This window comes from Oncorhynchus mykiss, chromosome 5, assembly GCF_057628025.1.
Source record: "Oncorhynchus mykiss isolate SJ-2025 chromosome 5, ASM5762802v1, whole genome shotgun sequence".
In the NCBI taxonomy this organism is placed as follows: domain Eukaryota; kingdom Metazoa; phylum Chordata; class Actinopteri; order Salmoniformes; family Salmonidae; genus Oncorhynchus; species Oncorhynchus mykiss.
The window spans coordinates 97162673-97181682 of record NC_143026.1 but is presented as its reverse complement, the minus strand read 5'-3'; the positions used below and the strand labels follow the sequence as shown (position 1 = coordinate 97181682).

Below are 19010 nucleotides of genomic sequence, written 5' to 3'. Positions count from 1 at the left end.
AATATTATCGCTTGCACAGTGCTCCTTGGGATGTTTAAAGCTTGGGAAATCTTTTTGTATCCAAATCCGGCTTTAAACTTCTTCACAACAGTATCTCGGACCTGCCTGGTGTGTTCCTTGTTCTTCATGATGCTCTCTGCGCTTTTAACGGACCTCTGAGACTATCACAGTGCAGGTGCATTTATAAGGAGACTTGATTACACACAGGTGGATTGTTTTTATCATCATTAGTCATTTAGGTCAACATTGGATCATTCAGAGATCCTCACTGAACTTCTGGAGAGAGTTTGCTGCACTGAAAGTAAAGGGGCTGAATAATTTTGCACGCCCAATTTTTCAGTTTTTGATTTGTTAAAAAAGTTTGAAATATCCAATAAATGTCGTTCCACTTCATGATTGTGTCCCACTTGTTGTTGATTCTTCACAAAAAAATACAGTTTTATATCTTTGTTTGAAGCCTGAAATGTGGCAAAAGGTCGCAAAGTTCAAGGGGGCCGAATACTTTCGCAAGGCACTGTATAACCTGTGTTTCGGGGACGGTCTCCACTGGGCTGGGTATATAACCTGTGTTTTGGGGACGGTCTCCACTGGGCTGGGTGTATAACCTGTGTTGTATTTTCCAGGCAGTGTTTCGGGGACGGTCTCCACTGGGCTGGGTGTATGATCATCTCCCTACTGGGTCAACAGAGACGCTTTGACATCCTGGACTTCAGCTATCACCTGCTGAAGGTGCAGAAACACGATGGAAAGGATGAGATCATCAAGAGTGTGGTGAGTGGAGGGTCAGGGGTCAGCGACACTAGAACCTTCAGATCCCAAACATGTTCATTAGTGCAAACCGTAGCAAAAACGTTTTGCAACGAGAACTAACATTTGTCAATGGTATAAGTTCTAGTCAGTCCCTCACCTTTGGTTCCTCGTCAATATGACCATGGACACATTTTAGACTTTCAAGGGGGTGTCATGCTTGGGTCTTTTTGGTATCCACCTCTGTCTTCTAGATCAATGATCACTTTCCCTCTCCTTCCTCAGCCTCTTAAAAAGATGGTGGACAGAATCCGCAAGTTCCAGGTCCTCAACGATGAGATCTTTGCCATCCTGAACAAGTACCTGAAGTCAGGTGATGGAGAGAACATGCCAGTGGAGCACGTCCGGTGTTTCCAGCCTCCTATCCACCAATCCCTGGCCAGCAACTGAGATTGACCGGTGCACGTTTCCTATAGTACCATCCTGTGTCAGACTAGACACACAGGATGTGTCTGAAATGGCACCCTATGCCCTATATAGGACACTACTTTATATAAACGGCACTACATAGGGAATAGGGTGCCTTTTGGAACGTGACCCATCAGACTAGACACGCAATATTCCTTAATCTGCTTCTTCCACCTTTTAAAGCAGCACCGGACCATGAGACTAAAGCCTTGTTCACACTTAATGCCTTAATGCTCAAACAGCTGACATCGCTACGCTGGTTGTCATAGTAACAACAGGTGTGTGCGCACAGTGGTGTAGGCTGATTGGTGGTGGTGAGTATGACACCCCTGCCTCGAAGGATGAGATGATCCAACTTTTCAAAACGAGTCCTCTCTTGCTCGCCACAGCAGTCAACTAGCTAGCCGTTGGGCTTTCTAGCACAATCACTCATTCGTTTCTAAATAACACGCTAGTTAGTTCTTGTCAAACTGTCAGAGTAGCTAGCAAGCAACAAGATATGTTGGGGAAATAAATCAGATTTGACCGTTCAGGCAAGCCCCTACAAATGTGGCTTGAAATATCTGCTTCCGTGTGTTTTTTGGCTGTTCAGACGGCAGGAAGCAGATCGGGTCACTTCAAACTGCCAGTGTGAACAGGGCTTGAGGTCTAACTTTCCTGACGAACTGTTTGTACCCAATTGTGCCTTATGATCTTAATAGCCGTTTTCATTCTAAACTCTTCTGTTTTACGGAGCATTTAAACTATCAAATGATTATTTAAGGGGTTTTGCGGTGGTGGGATGTAATTGGTGAACAGTAGCCTGTAGTCAATGAGAAGTAGTATGATTAGCAGCTTAAAGGAGACCAAGTTCTTACTTATAACCATTTATTCACTGTGCCTTTTTGGAATAATTTTTAATTCAATAAATATATAACAAATCTCTGCTTGTTCTTGAGAACATTTATTATGCAAACGATACAAAAAAAAAAGGTTAATGGTGATTTTCAGAACTCATATTGACCAGACAAAGACCTGGGATCTCCACAGGGGTTGAATAAGGATATTTTACCTAAATAAATCTGTGGATTTGTAGACACTCAGTGGCTGGTTAAACATGTGGAGTAGACTACTGACCACTCTATGGAGATGAAGCTCCGTCCACGTAGTCAGATATCCAGGGAAACAGAAGGGAAATACAATCAGTTGGTCCAAGCAAACACACCAATGTAATGGTCCTAGTCAGTAGAACTACACCAGGCCGCCAGCTAGTTCCTCTAAGAGGCTGTCATATCACCATTCCTCCTGGACAGGCTGTCAAACGGCAGGCCCACCTCCCTCTCCTCCAGGTTCATGTCTGTGGAGTCATTGCGCAGCAGTTCGTAGCTGCCGTGTGTTGCCACTCCGTTAGCTGCCGGCCCGGGCCTCTCGTCCTTCCTGATGGACACCGCTAGCGTGGACAGGCTCACACTAAGGTCCTTAAAGGCATGGAGCAGAAAGATACCAACTATAATGGTCAGGAACCCACTCAGAGTCCCGATAACATCCGCAGTAGCCATGTGCTCCCACTCTTTGAAGAGGATGGCAGAGCAGGAGAGGACTGAGGTGGTGAAGAACACGTAGTAGATGGGTGTGACCAGGGACGTGTTGAAGATATCCAGAGCCTTGTTCAGGTAGTTGATCTGAGTGGAGACGCAGGCCACCAGCCCGAGCAGTAACACCCAGGCTAAAGGGTTCCCCACCACGGACCTCCCAGCTATGGCCTCTTTGATGGCGATGCCCAACCCCTTCACACACGACACCGACAGAGCTCCTATCACAGAGCAGATGGTAATATACACCATGATGTTGGTCTGGCCGTGCCGAGGGCCCACCACCAAGATGAAGATGAGCGCTACGATGATGACGAAGGTGGCAAACACCAGGAAACCTGAGGAAGAGGAAGGATCATTAGAAACATAACAAAGGAGATGCTTTCATCCAAAGCGACTGAGTCATGTGCATACACTTTTACAAATGAGTGGTCCCGGGAATCAAACCTACTACCCTGGCATTACCAGCACCATGCTCTACCAACTGAGCTAAAGGAGACCACTTGTAAAGGGGATTAAAAGAGCAGTCCGGGATAAAGTCGATCATAAATCAAGTTGCAACAGGGAGACAACATCCAGCATAGAAAAAGTAACATTCTTATATATATTAAATCAGACGACACCAAATGTTCTGTAAACAGCAGCCAGATTTATATTAAATCAATCCATAAGTCACTCACCATGTTTATTATATCAATCCATAAGTCACTCACCATGTTTATTATACACTGCTCAAATAAATAAAGGGAACACTAAAATAACACATCCTAGATCTGAATGAATGAAATATTCTTATTAAATACTTTTTTCTTTACATAGTTGAATGTGCTGACATCAAAATCACGCAAAAATGATCAATGGAAATCAAATGTATCAACCCATGGAGGTCTGGATTTGGAGTCACACACAAAATTAAAGTGGAAAACCACACTACAGGCTGATCCAACTTTAATGTCCTTAAAACTAGTCAAAATGAGGCTCAGTAGTGTGTGTGGCCTCCACGTGCCTGTATGACCTCCCTACAACGCCCAGGCATGCTCCTGATGAGGTGGCGGATGGTCTCCTGAGGGATTTCCTCCCAGACCTGGACTAAAGCATCCACCAACTCCTGCACAGTCTGGATGGAGCGAGACATGATGTGCTCAGTTGGATTCAGGTCTGGGGAACGGGCGGGCCAGTCCATAGCATCAATGCCTTCCTCTTGCAGGAACTGCTGACACACTCCAGCCACATGAGGTCTAGCATTGTCTTGCATTAGGAGGAACCCAGGGCCAACCGCACCAGCATATGGTCTCACAAGGGGTCTGAGGATCTCATCTCGGTACCTAATGGCAGTCAGGCTACCTCTGGCGAGCACATGGAGGGCTGTGCGGCCCCCCAAAGAAATGCCACCCCACACCATGACTGACCCACCGCCAAACCGGTCATGCTGGAGGATGTTGTAGGCAGCAGAATGTTCTCCACAGCGTCTCCAGAATCTCACGTGCTCAGTGTGAACCTGCTTTCATCTGTGAAGAGCACAGGGCGCTAGTGGCGAATTTGCCAATCTTGGTGTTCTCTGGCAAATGCCAAACGTCCTGCACGGTGTTGGGCTGTAAACACAACCCCCACCTGTGGACGTCGGGCCCTCATACCTCATGGAGTCTGTTTCTGACCGTTTGAGCAGACACATGCACATTTGTGGCCTGCTGGAGGTCATTTTGCAGGGCTCTGGCAGTGTTCCTCCTGCTCCTCCTTGCACAAAGGTGGAGGTAGCGGTCCTGATGCTGGGTTGACGCCCTCCTACGGCCTCCTCCACGTCTCCTGATGTACTAGCCTGTCTCCTGGTAGCGCCTCCATGCTCTGGACACTACGCTGACAGACACAGCAAACCTTCTTGCCACAGCTCGCATTGATGTGCCATCCTGGATGAGCTGCACTACCTGAGCCACTTGTGTGGGTTGTAGACTCCGTCTCATGCTACCACTAGAGTGAAAGCACCGCCAGCATTCAAAAGTGACCAAAACATCAGCCAGGAAGCATAGGAACTGAGAAGTGGTCTGTGGTCCCCACCTGCAGAACCACTCCTTTATTGGGGGTGTCTTGCTAATTGCCTCTAATTTCCACCTGTTGTCTATTCCATTTGCACAACAGCATGTGAAATGTATTGTCAATCAGTGTTGCTTCCTAAGTGGACAGTTTGATTTCACAGAAGTGTGATTGACTTGGAGTTACATTGTGTTGTTTAAGTGTTCCCTTTATTTTTTTGAGCAGTGTATATCAATCCATAAGTCATTCAAATACAGGAAAATAATTACTCCCATTACTAAAGTTAAACCGAAGAATGTTGTACTCTAGCCCAAATGATCTCCTCCACCCACCTCCTGTCTGGTACCAACCTGGGTGGATCAGTTTCCCTCTCCTGTCTGTCTGGTACTGACCTGGCTGGACCAGTTTCCCTCTCCTGTCTGGTACCGACCTGGCTGGACCAGTTTCCCTCTCCTGTCTGGTACCGACCTGGGTGGACCAGTGTCCCTCTCCTGTCTGGTACTGACCTGGCTGGACCGGTTTCCCTCTCCTGTCTGGTACGTACTGACCTGGGTGGACCAGTTTCCCTCTCCTGTCTGGTACCGACCTGGCTGGACCAGTTTCCGAGCCATGTGGTCCAGACTGTTGATCTCTTCCTCCTGAGGGGCGTGGATCACCATGGTAGTAGAGCCCAAGATACTGAGCAGACAGCCTAGCTTCCCGTGCAGGTTCAGACGCTCGGTCAGGAAGTACGAGGACAGCACCGCACTGCAACAACACACACACCGTTACATCATGGACACACAGCCCTGCAACAACACACACACCGTTACATCATGGACACACAGCCCTGCAACAACACACACACCGTTACATCATGGACACACAGCCCTGCAACAACACACACACCGTTACATCATGGACACACAGCCCTGCAACAACACACACACCTTTACATCATAAACACACAACACACACACATCATGGACACACAACACTGCAACAACACACACACCGTTACATCATGGACACACAGCCCTGCAACAACACACACACCTTTACATCATGGACACACAGCCCTGCAACAACACACACACAACACACACACTGTTACATCATGGACACACAACACTGCAACAACACACACACCGTTACATCATGGACACACAGCCCTGCAACAACACACACACTGTTACATCATGGACACACAGCCCTGCAACAACACACACACCGTTACATCATGGACACACAGCCCTGCAACAACACACACTCCTTTACATCATAAACACACAACACACACACCGTTACATCATGGACACACAGCCCTGCAACAACACACACACCGTTACAGCACTGCAACAACACACACACCGTTACAGCACTGCAACAACACACACACCGTTACATCATGGACACACAGCCCTGCAACAACACAGTAAATATCTTGCTAAAGAGATATTCAAATACTATGGCTTGGTAGTTTCTAGTAAGAAGTCTACAGGGGTTAGAGCAAAACATCATTGTGAATAGCACTGTTAGACCATATGGTCCAACCGGCCTAACTGACAAGCACACCTGATTCAACTTGTCAACTAATCATCAAACCCTCAAGTTGAATCAGGTTTGCCCGGGGTTACAATAACGTGTGCTGTTGGAGGTACTGGAGTTGGGCTGTTGGGGGACTGGAGTTGGGCTGATGGGAGGAATTATCTGGCAAATATTCCTGCAGTCAACATGACAATTGCACGCTCCCTCAAATCTTGAGACATGTAAAACTGCACATTGTAGAGTGGCCTTTTATTGTCCCCAGCACAAGGTGCACCTGTGTAATGATCATGCTGTTTAATCAGCTTCTTCATTTTCCACACCTGTCAGGTGGATGGATTATCTGGGCAAAGGAGAAATGTTCACTAACAGGGATGTGCACAAAATTTGAGTGAAATAAGCTTTTTGTGTGTATGGAACATTCCTGGGATCTTTTATTTCAGCTCTTGAACATGGGACCAACACTTCACATGTTGCGTTTATATTTTGGTTCGGTGTAAAATGGATACAATGTCACTTGCCTACACACAATACTGCATAATGTCAAAGTGGAATGATGTTTTTAGAAATGTTTACAAATTACAAAATGAAAGGCTGAAATGTCATGAGTCAATCCATATTCAGCCCCTTTGTTAGAGCAAGCCTCAATAAGTTCAGGAGCGAAAAGGCACATAAATTGCATGTGTGCTCAATTTTCACCTAAAATCGCATACCCAAATCTAACTGCCTGTTGCTCAGGACCTGAAGCAAGGACATGCATATTATTGATACCATGAAGTTTGTGGAAATGTGAAATTAATTAAAGGAATGTAGGACAATATAACACATTAGATCTGGTAAAAGATAATACAAAGAAAAAAAACGTGATTTTAGAAATGCAAGAGAAATGTATTATTCCAGTTTAGGCACAATTTAGATTTTGGCCATTAGATGGCAGCAGTGTACAGTTGAAGTTTACATACACTTAGGTTGGAGTCATTAAAACTCGTTTTTCAACCACTCCACAAATTTCTTGTTAACAAACTATATTTTTGCCAAGTCAGATCGTACATCTTCTTTGTGCATGACACAAGTAATTTTTCCAACAATTGTTTACAGACAATTATTATTTCGCTTATAATTCACTGTATCACAATTCCAGTGGGTCAGAAGTTTACAAACACTAAGTTGACTCTGCCTTTAAATAGCTTGGAAAATTCCAGAAAATGATGCCATGGCTTGTACCTGTGGATGTATTTCAAGGCCTACCTTCAAACTCAGTGTCTCTTTGCTTGACATCATGGGAAATGTTTTTTTAAAATCAGCCAAGACCTCAGAAAAAAATGTGTAGACCTCCACAAGACTGGTTCATCCTTGGGAGCAATTTCCAAACGCCTGAAGGTACCACGTTCATCTGTACAAACAATAGTACGCAAGTATAAACACCATGGGACCACGCAGCCGTCATACCGCTCAGGAAGGAGACGTGTTCTGTCTCCTAGAGATTAATGTACTTTGGTGTGAAAAGTGCAAATCAATCCCAGAACAACAGCAAAGGACCTTGTGAAGATGCTGGAGGAAACAGGTACAAAAGTATCAATATCCACAGTAAAACGAGTCCTATATCGACATAACCTGAAAGGCCGCTCAGCAAGGAGGAAGCCACTACTCCAAAACCGCCATAAAAAGCCAGACTACAGTTTGCAACTGCACATGGGACAAAGATAATAATTTTTGGAGAAATGTCACTGGTCTGATGAAACAAAAATAGAACTGTTTGGTCATAATGACCATCGTTAAGTTTGGAGGAAAAAGGGGGAGCCTTGCAAGCCGAAGGACACCATCCCAACCGTGAAGCACGGGGGTGGCAGCATCATGCTGTGGGGGTGCTTTGCTGCAGGAGGGACTGGTGCACTTCACAAAATAGATGGCATCATGAGGTAGGAAAATTATGTGGGTATATTGAAGCAACATCTCAAGACATCAGTCAGGAAGTTAAAGCTTGGTCACAAATGGGTCTTCCAAATGGACAATGACCCAAAGCATACTTCCAAAGTTGTGGCAAAATGGCTTAAGGACAACCAAGTCAAGGTAATGGAGTGGCCATCACAAAGCCCTGACCTCAACCCTATAGAAAATGTGTGGGCAGAAATGAAAAAGCGTGTGCGAGCAAGGAGGCCGACAAACCTGACTCCGTTACACCAACTCTGTCAGGTTCCTCAGTCGAGCAGTGAATTTCAAACAGATTCAAGCACAAATACCAGGGAGGTTTTCCACTGCCTCGCAAAGGGCTCCTATAGGTAGATGGTTAAACATTTTTCATAAAAGTAGACAGTACCCCTTTGAGCATGGTGAAGTTATTAAATTACACTTCAGATGGTGTATCAATACATCCAGTCACGACAAAGATACAGGCGTCCTCCGTTTTCGGAGAGGAAGGGAACAGCTCTGGGATTTAATGGCTGTGATAGAAGAAAACTGAGGATGGATCCACATTGTAGTTACTCCACAATACTAACCTAATTGACAGAGTGAAAAGGAAGCCTGTACAGAATAAAACATGCATTCTGTTTGCAATAAGGCACTAAAGTAATACTGCAAAAAATGTGGCAAAGAAATTAACTTTATGTCCTGGATACAAAAGGGTTACGTTTGGGGGAAAATCCAGCACAACACACCACTGAGTACCACTCTTCATACTGTCAAGCAGGTGGTGGCTGCAGTTACACAGGGCAGGGTTGAGACCCAAGGCCTCAAGCTTAATGATGAGCTTGGAGGGAACTACGGTGTTGAATGCTGAGCTGTAGTCAATGAACGCATTCTTACATAGGTATTCCTCTTGTCCAGATGGGACAGGGCAGTGCATCATCTGTGGATCTATTGGGGTAGTGTAGTCATTTAGTTCAGTTACCTTTGTTCCTGTCCACAAAAAAAAGAAATGGTGGCCGTCTTGAAGCATGTGGGGGACAGCAGACTGGGATAGGGAGAAATGTTATATGTCTGTAAACACTCCAGCCAAGTTTTGAGGGCCATTGTGGTATCGGCTTGAGGGGATATATGCACGGCTGTGACGACTGAAGAGAATTCTCTCGGGAGGTAATACGATCGGCATTTGATTGTGAGATATTCTAGGTCAGGTGAACAAAAGGACTTGAGTTCCTGTATGTTATCACAGTAGTTAATCATGAAACATACACCACCGCCTTTCTTCTTCCCGGATAGTTCTTTATTCCTGTCTGCTTGATAAACTGAGAACCCAGCTGGCTGTATGGACGAGGACAGTATATCCAGAGAGAGCCATGATTTTGTGAAACAAAGTATGTTGCAGTCCCTGATGTCTCTCTGGAAGGAGATCCTCGCCCTGAGCTCGTCTACTTTATTGTTCAGAAGAGGTGGATGGTGTGCATGCCTCCAGAGTCAGACTAGAAGTCCACTCCGGGTTATCTCTCCCAATACCTCTTCTCCACCGGCGGCATCGTGGTGCAGCCTCTGGGATAAGTTACATTTCCTTGGGGGGGGGGTACGAACAAAGGATCCAATTCTTGAAAGTGGTATTTATGGTGGTAATGCTGGTGAGTTACCACCGCTCTGATATCCAGCTGTATGTACGTTCTGAAATAACACAAACTAAGTTGCTTAGGAGCAGAGCTGTCTGTCAGCACCATCTTCATCACCTCTGCCTGTCCATACTGATAGTGACTAATATTTAACATGATACAAATAGGAAACAGAAAGTTAGGGCTGGGAGATACGGCATAAAAATCCATTCATATTTTGGGTATTGAAAAGCATAACGTCGGTATTTCGAAATACCCCGGTATATCACCCAAGTTCAACCTTTCACTCGATGCCTTGAGATGGATGAAATCATACCTTGGAGGCAGAACCCAGTGTGTCAGAGTGAGCAATGAGCTGTCGCCCACTCTTAGCTATGATGTGGGCGTGCCCCAAGGGTCAATACTGGGGCCCCTCCTGTTCACCCTGTACATTAATGATCTACCTTCTGTCTGTACTGGGTCTGAAGTTCAGCCTGTACATTAATGATGTGCCTTCTGTCTGTAGTTCAGATGTAGTTCAGACCTACCTGACCAGCACACTGAGGGCCCCCAGAGGGGTGACCTACCTGACCAGCACACTGAGGGCCCCCAGAGGGGTGACCTACCTGACCAGCACACCGAGGGCCCCCAGAGGGGTGACCTACCTGACCAGCACACCGAGGGCCCCCAGAGGGGTGACCTACCTGACCAGCACACCGAGGGCCCCCAGAGGGGTGACCTACCTGACCAGCACACAGAGGGCCCCCAGAGGGGTGACCTACCTGACCAGCACATCGAGGGCCCCCAGAGGGGTGACCTACCTGACCAGCACACAGAGGGCCCCCAGAGGGGTGACCTACCTGACCAGCACACTGAGGGCCCCCAGAGGGGTGACGAGAGTAGCAGGAGCGAAGGCATACGCTGCAAAGTTCGCCCCTTCTCCAGCTGCCACTGTGAAAGCACAGATATATCAACCCCACGTACGAAGGTGAACAGAAATACATCTAGTAAAACAAAACCACAGAAAACAAGATGGAAACTGTGAACTGAAACACGTCATCTTAGTGTAGAAATGTTCACTTACTTGATAATAAGCCAGCCCACCAGAGCCATTCTTTAAGATATGCATGTCCGCCCTGGCCTAAACAAAAACAACAGGACTTTATTACTATTCAAATATATTCAAATGTGCGTTCAATAATACAGTGTCATGCACTGGAGTGCCACCATATCAGCTGGACTGTCAAGCTCTAGGGTGTTATGGTAACTACCAGGGTTACATGTTCTGATGTCGTCACGCTGAAGGTTTGGCAACAGTGAACTTTGACCCTGTATGACACTAGCTGCATCTTTATCTGGTCTGTGTCCCAAAGGGCACTACTTCCTATGAGCCCTGGTCTAAAGTAGTGCACTACATTGGGAATAGGGTACAATAGAGCTCTGGTCTAAAGTAGTGCACTACATAGGGAATATGCTACCATAGAGCTCTGGTCTAAAGTAGTGCACTACATAGGGAATAGGGTACCATAGAGCTCTGGTCTAAAGTAGTGCACTACATAGGGAATAGGGTACCATAGGGCTCTGGTCTAAAGTAGTGCACCACATAGGGAATAGGGTACCATAGGGCTCTGGTCTAAAGTAGTGCACTACATAGGGAATAGGGTACCATAGGGCTCTGGTCTAAAGTAGTGCACTACATAGGGAATAGGGTACCATAGGGCTCTGGTCTAAAGTAGTGCACTACATAGGGAATAGGGTACCATAGAGCTCCTGGTCTAAAGTAGTGCACTACATAGGGAATAGGGTACCATAGGGCTCTGGTCTAAAGTAGTGCACTGCATAGGGAATAGGGTACCATTTGGGTGTTTATATAGAAGGTAGTGATCAAGTGTCAACTCAGCCTTCTGCATGTTTGCACCAGTCTGTTGCTTCCACATTCTAAGCTGGACTCGCAGGTGCAGTGATCTATGAGCTGCTCAAATATGAACGTACCCGCTCTCTCTCGAATGTACAATGCCCTGCCTCAAATGTACAAATTCAACCTAACGATATGCCATGCAGAGCTACATGTTACAGTATGTTTCAGTGCCATACAGAGCTACATGTTACAGTATGTCTCAGTGCCATACAGAGCTACATGTTACAGTATGTCTCAGTGCCATACAGAGCTACATGTTACAGTATGTCTCAGTGCCATACAGAGCTACATGTTACAGTGCCATACAGAGCTACATGTTACAGTATATCTCAGTGCCATACAGAGCTACATGTTACAGTATATCTCAGTGCCATACAGAGTTACATGTTACAGTATGTCTCAGTGCCATACAGAGCTACATGTTACAGTGCCATACAGAGCTACATGTTACAGTATATCTCAGTGCCATACAGAGCTACATGTTACAGTATATCTCAGTGCCATACAGAGCTACATGTTACAGTATATCTCAGTGCCATACAGAGCTACATGTTACAGTATATCTCAGTGCCATACAGAGCTACATGTTACAGTATATCTCAGTGCCATACAGAGCTACATGTTACAGTATGTCTCAGTGCCATACAGAGCTACATGTTACAGTATATCTCAGTGCCATACAGAGCTACATGTTACAGTATATCTCAGTGCCATACAGAGCTACATGTTACAGTATGTCTCAGTGCCATACAGAGCTACATGTTACAGTATATATCAGTACCATACAGAGCTACATGTCTCAGTGCCATACAGAGCTACATGTTACAGTATGTCTCAGTGCCACAGAGCTACAGTGCGTACTGTACAGGGTTTCCGGTAGCCGGTAATTGCCCGCTTCTGGCCGATTATAAAGGATAAAATGTTGCCGCCCAAATTGACCGGGACAAAAAACAACCCCACTGCAAAATAATACTTTTTATTATTTTATGTAAATATCAGCCAATGTAAATACATTTCATCGTTATGCTTATCGATCGATAGGTTAATTTGCTAAAGTTAGTGGAATTAAATTGGGCTGTATATTTTCATTTAGTATCTTATTCATCATTCGACCATAGAAACATGGAGACAATTATGTTGATAAAGATTTACTCGTATGCCATTGAAGCCAGCATTTAATTGAAGCGCGCCTCCCATTCACCATTGGAGTGCAGAGGCTATAGTCAACAGAAGGTTGGCCATCAGGCCGTCACCCACCAGGCCGTCGCCCACCAGGCCGTCGCCCACCACTTCACACTGTGAGCTTTACCTTCCTTCAAAGTAGCCATAGCAATGTGGAGGCAGTTATTTTATAAAGATTTCCACATGCCATTAACCAGAATTTCTCTCCTGTTCTATTGGTTGTCATATCATCTTTCTTTCATTGTCCAGAAGACAAAAAGCACAACCCTAGTCATATTATACTGAACAAAAATATAAACACAACATGTGAAGTGTTGGTCCCATGTTCAAGAGCTTAAATAAAATATCCCAGAAATGTTCCATATGCAGAACAATTGTTTTTCTCTCATTCTGTGCACAAGTTTGTTTACATCCCTGTTAGTGAGCATTTCTCCTTTGCCAAGATAATCCATCCACCAGGCAGTTGTGGCATATTAAGAAACTGATTAAACAGCATGATCATTACACAGGTGCACCTGGGCAATAAAAGGCCACTCCAAAATGTGCAGTTTTGTCACACAACACAATTCCACAGACTTCTCAAGTTTTGAGGGAGTGGGCAATGCTGACTGCAGGAATGTCCACCAGAGCTGTTGCTAGAAAATGTAATGTTAATTTCTCTACCATAAGCCGCCTCCAATGTCATTTTAGAGAATTTGGCAGTACGTCCAACCGGTCTCACAACCGCAGACCACGTGTAACCACGCCATTCCAGGACCTCCACATCTGTTTTCTTCACCTACGGGATCGTCTGAGACCAGCCACCCGGACAGCTGATGAAACTGTGGGTTTGCACAATTGAAGAATTGTACGCTGGAGAACTGTTCTCTTCACAGGTGAATCCCGGTTTCAACTGTACCGGGCAGATGGCAGACAGTATGGCGTTATGAGGGCGAGCGCTTTGGTGGCAGTGGGGTTATGATATGGACAGGCATAAGCTACGGACAACGAACACAATTGCATTTTATCGATGGCAATTTGAATGCACAGAGATATCGTGACAAGATCCTGAGGCCCATTGTCGTGCCATTCATCCTCCACCATCACCTCATGTTTCAGCATGATAATGCACGGCACCATGCCGCAAGGATCTGAAAATGTCCCAGTTCTTCCATGGCCTGTATACTCAGACATGTCACCCATTGAGCATGTTTGGGATGCTCTGGATCGACGTGTACGACAACGTATTCCAGTTTCCCGCCACAATCAACAGCCTGATCAACTCAACGTGAAGGAGACGTGTCACGCTGCATGAGGCAAATGGTGTTCATTTACTGACTGGTTTTCTGAATGGGAGGTGTGCTTTAATTACAATAAAAATATATATTTGTAATCGTGGCCATCAAAACAGTTAACACGCGTTTGCATTTATAATTGTTATTTGTTGCTCAATGACTGGCCTTACCAATGACTGGCCTTACCAATGACCGGCCCTACCAATGACTGGCCCTACCAATGACTGGCCTTACCAATGACTGGCCCTACCAATGACTGGCCTTACCAATGACTGGCCTTACCAATGACTCTACTTACCAATGACTCTACTTACCAATGGCTGGCCCTACCAATGACTGGCCTTACCAATGACCGGCCCTACCAATGACTGGCCCTACCAATGACTGGCCTTACCAATGACTGGGCTTACCAATGACTGGGCTTACCAATGACTGGCCTTACCAATGACTCTACTTACCAATGGCTGGCCCTACCAATGACTGGCCTTACCAATGACTGGGCTTACCAATGACTGGCCTTCCCAATGACTGGCCTTCCCAATGACTGGCCTTACCAATGACTGGCCTTACCAATGACTGGCCTTACCAATGACTGGCCTTACCAATGACTGGGCTTACAAATGACTGGCCCTGCCAATGACTGGCCTTACCAATGACTGGGCTTACCAAAGCACATTTCACTCCATTACCAGCTTTTTGAGGAGCTGCTCTCACATTGTCTGACAGGTGATAGGCTATTCCGCTCATCAAACTAGGCTCTGTATGCTGTGCGCGTGATAAGTGAGATACATGACTATCGAGAACACACACGCAGCAATTTAATTAAACTAAATTATGCAAATGAATGTATTTTAACCATTGAACTGATTAATGGGCAACTTTCCTAGACTGAACACAAAAACACTACCTGCTCTGCACTGTCCCTTCCTGGCCAGGCGGAGTAGTCCTTTCTTCTTGAGGAGGAAGCTTCCTCCTATGAAGATGCTGGAGCTGATGGCTAGTCCCAGGCCGATGTAGAAATCATACTTCCCTCTGTCCTGGCCCATGGAAACGCTGGATGAGTTGTTCGTACTGTCTGTTACATTGACCACCACACACAGCAGTTCCTGACCAGCTGAACACTTGTCACCAACCCAAGTACCTTTAGTAAGCAAAACAAGACTCACACATCAATGTACCTAGGAACTCAATATACCTCAAGTTTACAACTGTTAATGTTAGTAATTAAATTGTCAAATCAGAGTCCTCCCAGGTAGGCTACCTGGCCATTTCCCAGTTAGGCTACCTGGCCATTTCCCAATTAGGCTACCTGGCCATTTCCCAATTAGGCTACCTGGCCATTTCCCAGTTAGGCTACCTGGCCATTTCCCAGTTAGGCTACCTGGCCATTTCCCAATTAGGCTGCCTGGCCATTTCCCAGTTAGGCTACCGGACCATTCCCCAGTTAGGCTACCGGACCATTTCCCAGTTAGGCTACCGGACCATTTCCCAGTTAGGCTACCTGGCCATTTCCCAGTTAGGCTACCTGGCCATTTCCCAGTTAGGCTACCTGGCCATTTCCCAGTTAGGCTACCTGGCCATTTCCCAGGTAGGCTACCTGACCATTTCCCAGGCAGGCTACCTGACCATTTCCCAGGTAGGCTACCTGGCCATTTCCCAGGTAGGCTACCTGGCCATTTCCCAGGTAGGCTACCTGGCCATTTCCCAGTTAGGCTACCTGGCCATTTCCCAGTTAGGCTACCGGACCATTTCCCAGGTAGGCTACCGGACCATTTCCCAGTTAGGCTACCTGGCCATTTCCCAGTTAGGCTACCTGGCCATTTCCCAGTTAGGCTACCTGGCCATTTCCCAGTTAGGCTACCTGGCCATTTCCCAGTTAGGCTACCTGGCCATTTCCCAGGTAGGCTACCGGACCATTTCCCAGGTAGGCTACCGGACCATTTCCCAGTTAGGCTACCTGGCCATTTCCCAGTTAGGCTACCGGGCCATTTCCCAGTTAGGCTACCGGGCCATTTCCCAGTTAGGCTACCTGGCCATTTCCCAGTTAGGCTACCTGGCCATTTCCCAATTAGGCTACCTGGCCATTTCCCAGTTAGGCTACCTGGCCATTTCCCAGTTAGGCTACCTGGCCATTTCCCAGGTAGGATACCTGGCCATTTCCCAGTTAGGCTACCTTATCATTGACAAGTTACATCACAGAGTGAACAACCCTGAACAAATACAGTTGGTTCCATTATAGAAATGGCACATTGACTATCTGTATGCAAAGACTACGTGGATCAATCCAATCAGTCACTTCCGCAACATGTACTCATGAATATTCAATGAGTCAAGAATTATGGAAGTGATTAAGATTGCAGAAATTCCGCATTCAAGACAACTCGGAACTATGACATTTCAGACTTTTAATCACGTAGATTGATAAGCTCCGAGTTCCTCACTGGTAAAGTATCAGAATGCTTCCTGCCTCCCGGCCCAACTCTCTAACCACTAGGCTACCTGCCTCCCGGTCCTACTCTCTAACCACTAGGCTACCTGCCTCCCGGTCCAACTCTCTAACCACTAGGCTACCTGCCTCCCGGTCCTACTCTCTAACCACCAGGCTACCTGCCTCCCGGTCCTACTCTCTAACCACTAGGCTACCTGCCTCCCGGTCCAACTCTCTAACCACTAGGCTACCTGCCTCCCGGTCCAACTCTCTAACCACTAGGCTACCTGCCTCCCGGTCCAACTCTCTAACCACTAGGCTTCCTGCCTCCCAGTCCAACTCTCTAACCACTAGGCTACCTGCCTCCCGGTCCAACTCTCTAACCACTAGGCTACCTGCCTCCCGGTCCAACTCTCTAACCACTAGGCTACCTGCCTCCCGGTCCAACTCTCTAACCACTAGGATACCTGCCTCCCGGTCCTACTCTCTAACCACTAGGCTACCTGCCTCCCAATATGTATATACTGTACTCTATACCATCTACTGCATCTTGCCAATGCCGCACGGCCATCACTCATTCATATATATTTATGTACATATTCTTATTCATTTCTTTACACTTGTGTGTATAAGGTAGTTGTTGTGTAATTGTTAGGTTAGATTACTCGTTGGTTATTGCTGCATTGTCGGAACTAGAAGCCCAAGCATTTCGCTAAACTCGCATTAACATCTGCTAACCATGTGTATGTAACAAAACTTTGACTAGTAACTCATTAACTAACGTTAACATATCTAACTTATCATTTTATTGAGCTAAAGCTTAATCCTTCTTGTCTACCTCAGAACGACACTAGCTAGCTTGTTAGCATAAGGCTAATGTTGGCTAAATCCGTTGACAACTGTACCAGCTACTGAGCTAGTTTAGCAAACTGACATTATTTGTAAACGTGCCCAAATAACTAAACGTTAGCAAGCTAGCTGACTGGCATACTATCGTAAACATTAATATCCTCGGTATGTTTCCATACGAAATACCTGGCAAAAAAAAGATCCCTTGTTTGACCAATAAGACGTTGGTAATTTGCTAACTATATATTAATCACATCGTTAGCTAGATCTCTTCACATTTTGTTACGACCCAACTTGACAGCAAGGTTGACGCAACCACACGGGTCGTTACTAGTGATGGGACGATTGATACCGATGCGGTTTCCAAAGCACCAGCTACCAAAGGCAGTTCCGGTACGCTCTGACGAATGACTTATCCGACACGACGTAAGGACGTTCCTCCCAAAATAACATTACCACGTGATTAACGACGTCCAGAGCAGCTGCTGTTCTTCTTCTTTGGTAGAATGCCGTTCGCAACAATATGTGCATTCCGCCACCTACTGTACAGGTGGATAAAAGGATCCAAAAAGGAGAAGAAAAAAATGCGGTGTAAAAAAAAAAATACAATAAAAACATACAAACTACCAGTAACGAGATGCTAATGAAATTAAATCAGCTTTTCTGTTTTAATCAGGTCCCTACATAGGCTCAGAAGGATCCTGTGATGGCGGGATATTTCCTGGAGACAGTCATCCTTGCAGTGCTCGTGCCGTTAAGTCTTGGAGGCCCAAGCCTCCCGGGTGGCGCAGTGGTCTAGCGCACTGCATCGCAGCGCTAGCTGTGCCACCAGAGACTCTGGGTTCACGCTCAGGCTCTGTGGCAGCCGGCCGCGACCGGGAGGCTCAAGGATTATATGCTTGAGGTAGCTTCTTTGATCACGTAGGTTGCCAGTTAGAAACTGGGGGAAAACAGAGTGGAATGTTTACCTTTTCTACACCGGTGGCTGGACGACGTTTGCGCATGCTGGATGCATTGTCGTTCGTCATTATCCAACTGGCCGGTGTTGCCTTGAGTTTCTTTGCCAGTGGAGCCTGCTTCTCCTCCCCCATTTGACAGAGGAGTCAAAGGAGCACAGCAAGAGGAGCATGGTTATCAACGATGGTTGCATGTAACGAGCCGTGGAAGCCGAAGACAGTGGCCTCCCGCAAAGCAGTTTAAACTCCCAACGAGAGGCCAAGAACGGATACAAACAACAAATAGTTGTTTGCCACCCTGGAGCCTGATCTTCCTGCACCTTTGCCCCTGGCGGTACCTGTGTCTGCGGCCGCTGTGCCTACTCCTACTCCTTCCCCTACGATTTTGAAGTCGATGTCGGCAATCTTCCGTCCCCGCTCTGGATCGAGCAGGACTTCTACATCTGTCGGTGGCACCATCCTGTGAAGCATGGGAGTGGGTGGATTTCCTTGTCCTTATCGCCAGCTGTGATTTTGGGCAGCTCCATGGTAAGAAATGTGACTGTACCTG

General features: G+C 46.3%; 2 protein-coding genes across 5 annotated transcripts in view; one reads left to right on the top strand and one right to left on the bottom strand.

The window, feature by feature from the left end:
* The window catches only part of LOC110524889 (cytoplasmic FMR1-interacting protein 1 homolog), an 80628-nt gene extending 78489 nt beyond the window's left edge, over positions 1–2139 (top strand). For all 3 annotated transcript variants that reach the window (XM_090236525.1, XM_090236526.1, XM_090236527.1), the window contains 2 exons: positions 624–771; positions 1033–2139. In XM_090236525.1, coding sequence (XP_090092651.1) covers positions 624–771; positions 1033–1197 — 313 coding nt within the window. In that variant the 3' untranslated portion in view covers positions 1198–2139. The remainder of the gene's footprint in view (positions 1–623; positions 772–1032) is intronic.
* Positions 2069–18004, bottom strand: LOC110524891 (magnesium transporter NIPA2). Of its 2 annotated transcripts, none has more exons than XM_090236533.1 (6): positions 17691–18004; positions 15135–15368; positions 10938–10994; positions 10714–10804; positions 5401–5561; positions 2069–3124 (listed from the first exon to the last, which is right to left on the bottom strand). In XM_090236533.1, exons 2-6 carry the CDS (start codon positions 15271–15273, stop codon positions 2472–2474), a joined length of 1101 nt encoding a protein of 366 aa, XP_090092659.1. In that variant the 5' UTR covers positions 15274–15368; positions 17691–18004; the 3' UTR covers positions 2069–2471. The 2 variants fall into 2 exon arrangements, with proteins under 2 accessions (XP_090092659.1, XP_090092658.1); XM_090236532.1 differs by having other exon boundaries at positions 2143–3124; positions 5207–5561.
* Positions 18005–19010: the final 1006 nt, after the last annotated feature.